The 12907-nt window shown below is 52.1% G+C and overlaps 1 protein-coding gene across 1 annotated transcript in view; it reads left to right on the forward strand.

Annotated features, from left to right (window-relative positions):
• Positions 1-1416: 1416 nt before the first annotated feature.
• The window catches only part of PTCHD1 (patched domain containing 1), a gene marked incomplete at both ends in the record, with an annotated part of 47339 nt that continues 35848 nt past the window's right edge, over positions 1417-12907 (forward strand). The window contains one exon of the mRNA XM_084258292.1: positions 1417-1767. Within this exon, the coding sequence (XP_084114418.1) occupies positions 1417-1767 (351 nt within the window). The remainder of the gene's footprint in view (positions 1768-12907) is intronic.

Raw genomic sequence — 12907 nt, forward strand, 5'->3', positions numbered from 1 at the left:
CACACGCACACGCCCAACTTTGCCGAGCCGTCCGCGCCCCCCGGGCTCCCCCGCGCCCCCTGCGGCTCGGCACGCCCCGAGGCCGCGCTCTCTCCGGGTCCCGGATAAGGTGTCCCCACCGCCCCGCTCGCGCGTGTGAGGGGAGGGCGGGCCGGAGGCGCGCGGGGGAGCGCGGCTGAGTCCCCGAGCAGCTGTTCACAGACGCTCCGCGCCCGCAGGGGCGCCCGCTCCAGCCCCGCCGCACCAGGTCCCCCAGACCCGCCAGTGACGACAGAGGGAGGAGAAGCTGGACGCAGTGTGGAGCCGGCGGGCAGGCAGCTCCGGAGCCCCGGCGACCGCAGGATCCAGCGACCGACAGTCATTATCAGCACTTTTATTCCGGGGCCGGGGTGGGGGGCAGGTGGAGGGGCGCCCGGACGGGCCGAGCCGCGCGGTGGTCCGGGCGACCCGAAAGCGGGGCGACAGGAGCGGCTGGGCGCGGGCGCCTTTCGGGGGGACCTGCCCCAGACGCGCGCCCGGACCCCGCGGGCCCGCGGAGGCTGCGGCCTGGGGGGCATTTTCAGTGGCTCGTACTTGGGAGGAGGCGTGATTTCCACGCGCGCGCGTCGGCGCTCCCCACCCCCTCTCCGCGCCAGCCAGTGCGCGCCACCACCTGAGCCTGGCGAGAGCCGGGGCGCACGCAGCCCTCGGCCTCCTCCTTTCCGCCTCTGGGGGGACTCGGCTGCGAGCGGGTCCGTCCGACGCCCCTGGGAGAACTCTTTACTTTTTCTTCGCGGAGCCGGGGCCCTTCGCCGGCTCCCGCCCGGGTGCCCGCGGAGGCCGGGCGGGGAGGGCGCGCGCGGCGGGGCGGGCCGGGGGAGGGGGCGCGGGCGGGGAGGGACTGGGTGTAGCCCGGCGTTCTCTGTCCTCGTGTTCCTAGGCTGGCGCGCAGAGTCTCCCCGCGATCGCGCCGCCGCCGCTCCCCGCGCCACCCCGTCGTTGGCCTCGGGGGTCGGGTGAGTGGGGTCCTGACGCGCCGCGGGGGCTGCTCCGGGCCCCTCCCGCGCTGAGCCGGGACGCGGCCGCGCCGCGCGGAGCCCCTCGGGCCGGGAGGCGGCGGGGGGGTGGGGAGGGCGCGCGGGGTAGGGCGGGGTGGGGGCGGCGCGGAGGCCGCCGAGCTGGGGGGCTCTCCGGGCCGGCGCGGCCGCGGGCAGGAGGGCGTGTCTCCGGCCCGCGGGGACCCTCCCGAGGCGCGGCGCGGGACTCCCCGATGGTGGCGCCGCGGCTTCGGGAGAGCTCAGGGTCTCGCCGCCGCCGCCGCCGCCGCCGCCGCCGCCGCGGGCGCCGCCACCGCCGCCGCCGCCGCCGCCGCCGCCGCCGCCCGAGCCCGCGCCGAGCGTGCGCCTCGCCCTCCTCCCGCGCCCGCTCTGCTCTAGGATGCTGCGGCAGGTTCTGCACAGGGGCTTGAGGACGTGTTTCTCCCGGCTCGGCCACTTCATTGCCAGCCACCCGGTCTTCTTCGCCTCGGCGCCGGTGCTCATCTCCATCCTGCTCGGCGCCAGCTTCAGCCGCTACCAGGTCGAGGAGAGCGTGGAGCACCTGCTGGCGCCCCAGCACAGCCTCGCCAAGATCGAGCGCAATCTCGTCAACAGCCTCTTCCCGGTCAACCGCTCCAAGCACCGTCTCTACTCGGACCTGCAGACCCCGGGGCGCTACGGCCGGGTCATCGTCACCTCCTTCCAGAAAGCCAACATGCTGGACCAGCACCACACGGACCTGATCTTAAAGGTGAGCGGGGGGCGGGCGCGGGCAGCCTCCGTCGGGCCCGCTGCCGACGCCGGGCGGGCTCTGCGCTGGGGTCCGGGCTCGCGGCGCCGCCTCTCCCATCCCGGGCGGCTGCCGCAGGGGCTCCCCTGCGCCGCGCGCCCCTCGGCGACCGCCCGCAGCCTCCCACCCGCCCGGGCAAAGGAGCGTCCGGGGCCCGGCCCGGCCCTCGCCGCCACCCCGGCGGCTGCTGCAACAGTTGGGGCGGCGGCGGCGGCCTCGGCGGGGTGGCCGGTGCGCTTGTTTTGCTTGCACCGGTCTTGGGGGCTGGGGCGCTTTGGGGTAACTGGACCGGGAAGGACAAAAACTGGAAAAGACGTTCTGGAAAGTCTGCGACTCGAACACAAAATACTATGCTTGGAGGGGGGCGGGGGGACGGCGAAATTCGCAGACCGCTCTCACCCGTCCCCCGTTTCCCTTCCGCGCTCTGGCCCCGGAGGGTCTGGGCAAAGGCCGCTTGCAGGGGCTCTGAGGGAGCCGAGTAGACCGTGAAGCAGACGGTGAGAGACGTGTCTCCCCCCACCCCACCCCCACCCCCCCTAAACAAGTGTGGTTCGGCCCAGGACAGGGGCTCTGCCCTGCCTCGAGCTCCCCGCAGCGAGGTGGCCACCTCGTCGTCTGGGGTTGCAGGGGTTCTGACAATGGGCAGTCATACCAAGCTGGCACAGCAGCTCCTCTCCTCGGAAATGCAGAAACTTCTTTGGGCAAAGAGGGATTCCAAGGATCCACTCTTATTCGGGTGACTTGCGGCGGGAGGGTCAGGGGCTGAGCCTGAACATGGAGGACAGCAGTCACGCTGTGTGGCCCTGAAGAGCGCAGCCAACCTAGCAGCTGGCGAGAGGACGCCACTACATAAACAGGTTGGCTGGGCGTTTGCTGTGAACAGTGAGGTTAATGGTGATAACTTTCAGGAAGTTCCTTAGAAAAGCAAAGGAGCGATGACTAAGGATGGAGAAGTAGACACCTTGACAGACCAAAGCAGAAATACGTGAGAATGTTCTTTTGGTCCCTGCTGTGGACTGACGTTGCTTTACTTAAGGTTGTCCCGCCTGGAGGGCTAAGGGGAACCAGTCCCAACGGGTGCCCTGCAGCCCAGGGGTGGAAGGTGCTGGTTTTGTGTGGGTCTCTGCTGCAGACATGGGACTGCAGACCAGTTAGGTTTCTAATCTGCTTACCCCAAGGGGAGTCAGCCAGTGAACAGGGGGCAATTCTTGCCCCTTCTCTTCCTCTACAGGTAACCCTTTCTCCCTAGAGAAGCGAATTTTCCTCTATTATTTCCCTCCATTTGTTGACACATGATCAGTCAGCAATTAGTAATGAGGTTCGGAATCTGGGCATTCAATGAAATTAGGACCTTCTTCCCACATTGCATGGCTCACGATATTTTGAATGTCACACACATCATCACACGTCTTCAGTCATCACAGAACCTTAGTAACATTAATCCCGAGCAGTTTGCTTCTCTCAGGATGATACTTCCAACATACTTTTCCCCCCATACTTCAGTGAACATATTTTGACACAGATAAACAGTGCTGCTAATGCTTTCCAAAAAAAAAACAAACCTGTAGAAGTTTCATCACAGGCTTAGGGAAACTATAATTTAGCCAGTCCTGACAGTTGGAAAGCTGCCCCACCTTTTGATAGATGATCTATTAAATGATGTTTCCTTTTGTGTCTCCCCCCACACACACAACAAATGCCACTGTGAAGGGTTTACATTCATTGTCGATGTTAATGAGACAACAGCGGGCACATCGGATTTCTCTTCAACCCGATGGCTTCTCTATTTGATTTTGATCTGCTCAAGACAGAAAACCATACTAGGAGGGAAAGCGGGCCCTGGAGAGGGGTCTGGCTTCGCCTCCATGTGTAAAGGGCAGCATTAAGGACAGAGGTCTTGCCAGTCAATCATTTTAAACACTGGGATGGTTTTCCATACCCCAGGTGTGGGGTGAAGTCAAAACTGAGTCCAGTTGTGGTCAGCGCTCATTTCCAGCTGATGGCTGGCTCTCTGCTCAAGTGAATTCATGCAGCTTAGGAAAGCCAGGTTCAGGAAACCAAGGAAATCGCCTTTGGCTTCATATGTATCCATTTTTCTTTCTACATCTAGCCCCCATATTTGGCAGGTATGGGGGCACAGGCGAATAGCTTTTCAGTAGTCATGGCAATGTAAAGTGCGGGAACAAGCACGTACACATCGCCGCTGTTTTCCACTAGAGACGAGATGAAGACTTGTCCTTTGCAAGAGGTGTTAGGAGTTTTAGAGTCACCATTTCGCCCCCTCAGAGGCTTATTCGGATGCTCGAGCTGGCATCGAGGCTGGCACTGACATTGACATTGTACACAACGCCAACCTGCCCCTGTCTGTTTTCTGGCATCACACTTGAAACAGAGTGGACCAGCCATAACCTGGGTTGGAGGCTTTCTCAGGGCCCCACGGGGAAGCCGGGGGCAGTCACTGGCCGGGCTGAGCAGGTGCCACTTGGAGCTGGGGAGGAGCCCTCTTACTCCTCACGGCGCTCTGCGGATGTGCCTGTTCCGTGAGGGACATCCTTCTCGGGACATGAGTCCACTCATTTCTGGCCAAAGACAGACTGGGAGGTGATGATGACCACAAATGATGATCTGGGTTGATTTTTTTTTTTAATATAATTCACTGAGAAAAGAAAAAAAAAAAACTATGCTTGAAAATCCAGCTTGATCTGGCTTGGAAGAGCTTTCTCAAATGTGTAAGCACAACAGGATGGCCATACCGATCCTGCAGTCTAAAATTTGGCTCCGGAGGGATGACTCCTGAGCAGTGATTTGCTCTGAACACTGGAAGGCAGAAGTGGGCGGGGCCTGATGGTGCTGGTAAGGGATCCACCATCAGTTTCTGAACCTTAAATTGACCTCATTATATTTTAACAAAACCCCTGGTGTTGGTTTCAGAGCAAATTTCAAAGCAGGGCCTCGTAAACTTTTACATTTTCTCTGATAACATTTCTTCACCAAAATGAAATATAAGAAAGTCTTACTGATAACTGGTCTGGGCTGTGACCAGGATACTACTCAGGATCATCCATGTGGAACGAAGAAACAGTTTAGCTTAGTCCACATAATAATATCATTTTAGAGTATTTTATAAGTTAGGAACAGACGGTATGTTTAAATACAATAAACACCCCCGGGGTAGGCAGGAAAAGTGCTGTTATCTTATTTTACAGATGAGAAGGCTGCTTCTTAGAAGTTAGCTGACTTGGCCATAGAAAGAAGAAAAGGACAGAACCAGAAATGAACCCAGGGTTTTTGAGTCCTAGCCCAGTGCTCCTTTCATGTGCATTCACTGCCTCTCATGTGCATTTACTGCCTCTCATGATATTTGAATGATATTCAATGTACATTTTGCTGTCCACGTGAAGTACATTTGACCAAAGTCTCCTACCCATCCCCTACCGATGTCCTAACGGTAGTAAGTGAATCATAAAGACATTTTCCAGAGACTGATTCTGTCTGGTTTCAATGAAATCCACATATAGAATGCCCCAAAGCATTTAGATGAAAGGGTAAGAGATTTATAATTAGCAATCCACAAAGGATGACTATCTTACTGGAAAAAATTCTCTGCATGATTGAGTGTAGTGACTCTGAGGGGTGTTTACTGGCAGAGGCCCTGTGGCGTCAGCTCCAGGGCCTCACACAGTCCGTAACACCCAGTAGAGGCTCAATAAATACCTGTTGAATGGATCTGCCCTAGTTTACCTAGACCTTTACGTGATTGGCAACAAAAGTTGCATAGAAACTACTTCCAGATGTATTTTCAAAATGACCTTTTTGTAGTTACAATTTTACAAGCTGTTTCTAGGCGTCTCTTTTTTTTCCAGGACACCATTCCTCCTTCCTTGACAACCTCTGTAGTCCTATCAAAACATATTTCCCTTCTGAAATCGGCTAGGCTATTTCTCTACACATTGTGTCTTCTCGGGCAGAGCTTCAAACTATTTTATTTCAAGGCCAAGGAGAGGCCGTTTCCTCACTATGCAGACATTCTTACATTTGCTGGAGAATCTCACTTTGTTCAAGCATGGAGTTTCTATCTTATTTAAGCTTTTTATATTTAAATGCATTGGGTAGAATCAAGTGCAAAACATAATTAATAGAACTTGACTTGGCCGGGTTTACTTAAGGCTTTCAAAGAAGGGCAGCCTGTCTGTTAACTCTGGGTTAGGAAGAACCAGTAGCTGGCTCAAGATCCCAGTTTCGTTCAAATAGTCTCAGCACTCTTTCTTTGTAGAATTTTTTAGATTTTGTTCATTTTATTTTTTTATTAAGTACTTTTTTCCCTTACATCGTTAATCTGTGGACAGTATTTGATTGGTCCTCTTAGCTGTAGTTCTGGTGGTTCTTGGTGGTTCTCCCAGCACCACAGTCCTTGTGCTCTTCTCTCCCTCAGTTTTTTGGTGCTTTTCCCCTCTGCCCCTCTCCCCTCAGGCCTCGGGTCTATGGTCAGTTTGCAAGTTCTGTCTTTGTCTGACCCTTTGGTTTCTCTATATTCCCCATATCAGTGAAGCCATCTGATATTTCTCTTTTTCCTTCTGCCTTATTTCGCTGAGCATGATCCCTTCCAGCTTCATCCATGTTGCCACAAATGGCATGAGTTTCTCTTTTTTGATGGCTGGGTAGTATTCCATTGTGTATATGGACCACATCTTCTTGATCCAGTCATCTGCCTCGGGGCACTTAGAGTGTTTCCATAGCTTGGCTATCCTAAATAGCGCTGCAGTAAACATAGGAGTGCAGGTTTCCTTTCAAATTCGTGTTTTTGTGTCCTTTGGGTAGATTCCTAGGAGTGGAATCTCTGGGTCTATGGTAGCTTCATTTTTAGTGTTTTCAGGAATCTCTGCACAGCATTCCATAGTGGCTGTCTCAGCACTTTCAATCATTACAGGAATCACCATCACCTCCACCGACTGAGGATCAGAAAGTTCCTAATCTGTTTTGGGGCCTCCAATGAGTATTCACATTTTTAAAAATTGTAACAAAACAAAAACAAAGAAGAATATGAGGCAGATATGGCATGTGGCTCTCCAATCCTACAATATTTACTCTTTGGTCCTTAACATAAAGGAGTTCTTACACTGTCTCCCCAATGACTAGAGTAATTTCAGGAAGTTAATTCTGTTAAATAACCTCTGAGAGAGTGTGGCCCCCAGGGGGCATTTGGCAGTGGCTGGAGACATTTTCAGTTATCACAGCTGGGGGGGTTGATACTGCTGGCATTAAGTGGGTTGAAACTGGGAGGCAGACAAATATCTCATGCACACAGGACAGCCCCCCCACCACTGCAAACAATCACCTGGCACCAAACTCTGCTTAAAGGTGTTTGTTCGTACGTGCCTCTTGTTTTGTTAGGTTTTTTTTTTTTTCACTTGCATTGATATGAAGCTAAAAAATGCAAAAGTGAAATTCATATCCAAAAATCTTATGGAACTTTGACAGTACTACCACCTCTGCGGAGATACTCTTTTGGGTAATCGGGCAGAGACCTGATTTTGCCATGTCACTTTCCCCAGTTACCTCGCTCTCTCCTACACCTCTGGCCAATGGTCTAAATCCCCCTGGAGAGCAACCCAAGAAAGTGAACACGGCCCAACTGTTTGAATGGCAAAGCTGCTGAATTGACGCTGGCCTTGAGACCTGTCAGTGTGTCGCCACAGCAGGCCAGACCCTCACCCTGTAGCAGTTCCCTGCCAGGCCGAGCTTCTGACATGGGAGACACACCCCCCCCCCCACCCAATGAGCAGCGGCCTGTGAGGAGGCCATACTTCATTGCCTAGTCCCCTTGCTCCGAGCTTCTGAAGGTTAAATTATCAAGGAAGGGCTTGCATCCAAGGAACAGGGGATCAAAGACCCTTGCACTTGGAAGGTACCTCAAAAGTCATCTCCACAGGTCCTCCCCTGGTGGCGCAGCGTTTGAGCGCTGGGCTGCAAAGCAGCCCACAGCCTCTGCAGTGCGGTTTGATCCCCGGCCCCCGGCAAGGGTCCCACATGGCGTGACAGACCTCTCCTGCCGCGCCCAGTGCTCCCCTCAGCAGTGTATTTCGTCGGTCTGCCTGTTCTGTTCCCCGCTCTGGCTCTGGTGAATTCTCTCACCCTCCCATGCTTTTGACTGTACCCAGTGCTTGTATAAATAAATAAATAAATCTTTTTAAAAAAGTCATCTCCAGAGACCCTCAGGCTGGAATCTGCTCTTAGCACCTCAGGGGCTTTGTCTGGTGACAGGTGCTATGATGCCTTGGACAGGCTGGTCTCCAGGGACTCAGCCAGATACTCCTAGAAAAGATTGAGCCCAGGCTGGAGAGAGTGCAGCATTCATGGATCTGCTGGGCCAGCCAGGTGCCTTTTGCACTTTATTTCTGCACTTGAGAAAACCTGAGACCAGCAGACCGTGCTGCATTCTCCTTTCAGAGGTGGTGCGTCCAAATAATGCAGGTACAACATCATTCCAGGGCTGTCTGGCTTTGGAGCACATTTCATTTGTTGGACTGGTAACAGCAAAATGCCCACTCCCTTGTCTCATTCAGATTTGGGGAGCGATCTTTGACTTCCCCATGCAGACTAGCATTTGGGACAAAGGTAGGGTAAGCTTCCATTTAAACGGAAACGTCAACATAAAGCCACTGTGTGAGGAAGCCCCCCTTTTTTAATGACTCCTGGGATCTTGACAGGTGCTGGATTGGTGACAGTGAAGGGTGACCCTTTTTAAAAACTAACACAAAAACTGTCAGGAGTCACCAGCCCCACACCCCTGGCAGAACAGCTCAGCACGAACTGGTGACTCCTTAGGAAAAGGAAGAGAATGGGGCCGGGAGCCAGAAGTGATTTGGTTCACGCCTGAAAGCTTGCAGCAGCCCTCCACTGAGGAGCTGGGGAGATTCGAGGTGCTGAGGGGCTGATCAACTTTGACTCTGCGGGATGCACCATCTGGTACCTGACTTTGGGGCTCAGTATGAGCCCCAAGTGATCATTGAGCTAGGCTTGAAGCAGACCTTTGAAGTCACCTGCTTGGTAGCACATCACAGCAAGCAGGCCTGTCTGCAGACTGCCTGTGCCAAGGCCCCATGCCCAGGAGGCCGCAGAACTTCCGAGGAATCCTGCCAGACGGGTTTAATGACCAGCAGGGGAGGTGAGTAATCTCTAACCTTTAAGAGACAAAAATAAAGGGGGGAGGAAATCAACACCAGTTGTTATTTCATATGGGAAGCCCTGAATAACATGTCGTGCCTTCAACTTCAGAATTCATATTTTGAACCAAAAAAGAGGCAATGAGGGAATAGGAGGCTATTTTTATCTTCTCGCTCTCTAAGAAATGCTCTTGAGAATATTGTTTCTGGAATTAAAAAAAAAAAATCCCCATTGTTAGGTCTTCCACTTTCGGTTTAACTTCTAGGCCCTAGACACAGGTGAGATGAGAATTTGCGTATAAGCAGTCATCTTGGGGGAGATGATATCTAAGACACCGGTAAGGAAGTGGAAATGTGATCCTCAGAGAGGTGGAGCCAGTCAGGGCAGTATTCTCTTGCCAGTGCCCCCATGCCCCCCCCCAGCTCCCAAGGACACGGGGAGACACTATGGAGCAGGTGTCTCAGGTACCCCAACTGTGGGTGGAGAAGCCACCTACTTACTCCCCAACTCCCCGGCCATCACTGGTTGAACCGACTGCATCACGGGTTTTAAATAAATCTCTGGCGATTGCAGATGTTGTCCGGATCTTTACATCAGGATTGTCTTTGTTGATGTTGTTTTACAAAAGCCTCAGGCAAAGAACTACAGGTGCAGTAAGTGCCTGGTACGTACGTAGAGGCAAGCCAGCGCTGACAGAAGATGGGTGCGACCTTGAGACCATCTTCCCTGAGGGTTTACGCCCATCTGGAGTTATACATGTAGGGTTCCAGGGCCCAGGTTCCTCGGGGATGCTCAGGCCTTCCTCAACAAGATGGCCAGGATTCCATCTCCATGAAGCAAGAATGAACCCAGCACAGCCGTGTCGTTATTCTTGACTTTGATCGTCATCTGCATTTTCAGTTTTGCCCCTGGATGGTGGCTAAGATGATTCCCAACAGGGCCTGGACTCCACCAGGACTTGGGATTTTACAAGCCAAACCTCGTTTGAATGGCCCGCATCCAGCCCCTTCATCCTTTATGACTACGAGAGAAGTCTGTAGGCCCTCTTGTCATTAGCCCCTCTCCACTCGTCTACTTTTGTTGTTCTCCCTAGAAATGCTCCTACGCTTTAAGGTCAGACTCCCATGCCTACTACTTTCTAAGACCTTCCCAGATCCACGGCTCCTTCTGTTCCTTAAATCTGTCTGGTTTTCAGTCATATCCACATTCTTTTTTTTTTTTCTTGTATCCATGCTCTTTGCTACTTAACTGTATACACACCATTATATAATTTGCTGAACTGTCTTGTGATAGCTACCCTTGAGGAAGAGCGTAAGCTCTTCAAGGACAGGAACAATGTTCAACATCCCCGCATCTCCCCTGGACCTATGTAGGGTGTGTAGCAGGTACTAAATGAGTCCCCGTTGGTTATGGCTTGGAGGATAGGAAATATGTTCTCCTGCCCTACTGATTCATTTTGGTCAAATAGAATTTTGCCTGGTGGCATGACCATGTAATTTCTTTAGATCTGTCTTCATTTTTCATCCTTGACAACTCCTGATTTCAAACTTGTTACAAGCAAGAAGCATCCATTCTGCTTCGGGATCAGCCAAAGGGAAATTCTTAGAAAACCAAACACTTGACTAGCTCCGCTAGTCCAAGTACAGTTTGGAAAGGCATCAACTTGACCTCAGTTTCTAGAGGTTTAAGTCCCATGTGGAAGGGTGGAACAAACACTATGCAGTTCTCAACAAATATCCTCAAAGCCAGTGCTTCACTGCACATCCTCATTTGCAAGAAAAAGTCTCAAACATTGGCCACAACCATACTCAAATGTAAACAAGAGACAGGTTTAAAGAAAAAAAATCAGGAACAAGTGGCTTTCTCAGCTGTGGTATGAATGTTCGAGAGGTTCTCATTCTGTGTTGCTTTGCCTCGCTCATCTTGAGAGCCCAGGAAAACACAAAGACTTGTTCTAAGAGGTGAACCTTAAAAAAAAAAAAAAAAAAAAAAAGATACTGGTATAAAATCAGTATATCTCTGCATCGCTGGTGAGTTTCACAAAAACACTAAGAACTGCTCATTTCTCAGCCATGAAGGTGAAATTCCTTTGCCTGTTCCCCACAAGGCTCTCCTGCTCCTTAACTGTCAGATACCAAGGCTGTGTCAATTCCTTCCATCTCCAAAAAACAAACAAAAAGCCTCTCTGATATACACCAGCATGGTAAGTGCTCAAAAGGTCTTTGTGATACTTAGTACTGTAATTTTTCCCATTTGTAGGTTGCCTTTTGTTTTGGTTGAGCATGGAGGCCGGAGGTCACACAGAGAAAAGACTGTTCCTAGACCCTTTTCTAACGTGTGTGCATCACTGGGGCATCTTGTGAAAATGCAGACTCTGATTCTGCCTGAGGTGGGCCCCGCGATTCTGAATTTATAGCAAGTGCTCTGGCGATGTTGATGCTGCGTGGGGGGGGGGGGGCACTTCGCGTAGCAAGGCTCATATGGCTTGGTTGTGAGCAGAACACTGCCACCGCAGTTAGGAAAGCTGAGCTGAAGCCCCAGTTCTTCTAAGGAGTGACTGGGCAAGTCGTCTCACCTCCGGGAGAAGAGGGTTTCTCATGGACACACGCACCCATCCCCACATAGGTGAGGATGCAGTGACATACGTTATGGGATATCCTCTGCAGGGGGATCATCATCATTGCTATTCACTTTGAAAATGACTCTTATTTCCTCATATGGACCAGGTCTTGAAGAGCCACTATTGCCTAGGTTTTTTTCCTCTTTGATCCAACAGGCAAGGATGGGGGCTAATCTACATTCTCAATACTCAGATTGGCAATTTGTTGGTCTTCAGAGAGTCCATCTGAGTCATTACAAACGATTGGCTCCATCCCACTGCTGAGCACGCAGCTCCTAAATTCTTCGCAGGCAGAGCTGTCAGTGGGGTGGGCAGATTGCATTTCAGCTCTTCAAGGTGGTGTCTCGGGCTTGAAACCTCATCTTCGAGCTTGACAGGGCTCTGCACACAAAGGAAGCTTCACTTCCTGCCTAGGGGAGTGGCTGTGGAATGAAAAGCCCTAGGAGGCTGTGGGCTTCCACCTCAAGCTTCTCTTCCCCTGTCCTGACAGCCCGGCCTGCCAGACAGGGATTCTCCAGCAATTTAGGTGAGAGTTGATAACTCTCCTCTCTCACTTAATTTACATGACTTCAGTGTTTCCCCGGGAAATCTTGCCGACATAAGTAGATCTGCAGGCACTTCAAAGGCAAGAGTGTCTTTGGAATTGCCAGAGATCAGAAGCAGCAGGCACAGTGATCGTTGTAAAGCCCTTTGAAATTGTGAAATGGAGAATTTTGCTGACTGGAGATTTTAACCATCTAGGTCAGGCCGTTTCCCCACTTCCCCTTACTAAAATTTCTTTTCATAGGGTTAGAAAAGAAATCTGTAATTATTTAGGATCAAAATCAAATCCACCAAAGAAAATTCCTCTGCCTATCTGTGCCTACACGCCTTAAACCAAAGTAACCTCGGCGTAAGTGAGCAGTAGCAGTTCTTCTTAAAGTCGAATGTGCTTCAGAATTCCCTGGAAGTTTTAGTAACAGGTGTCGTCTGATTCAGGCTTAGGACAGCAGCCCTGAGATTCTGCACTTCTGGCGGGCTCCTAGGGCCGCTGCTGTGGGCCACACTGACTAGAGCAGGGGATTGTTGGACCCGAACCTCGGGGGCCCTGATTATTCAGTGAGATTGAGTTGCCTCCATACTCTAAGGCAGTGGTTCTCCAACGTGAGCAGACATCGCCTGCGGGGCCTGTCCAGACACTGATGTCTGACCTCACCACCCCCAGGTGAGTTTCTGATTCTGTAAGCTTGGGGAAGGGGTGAAAATTTGCATTTCTAAGAGTTTCCCAAATGCTGTTCCTGCTGGTTTAGGGATCAGACTTTGATGGTAAATATTGGG

Source organism: Talpa europaea (assembly GCF_964194135.1).
Source record: "Talpa europaea genome assembly, chromosome: X".
NCBI classification, from domain to species: domain Eukaryota; kingdom Metazoa; phylum Chordata; class Mammalia; order Eulipotyphla; family Talpidae; genus Talpa; species Talpa europaea.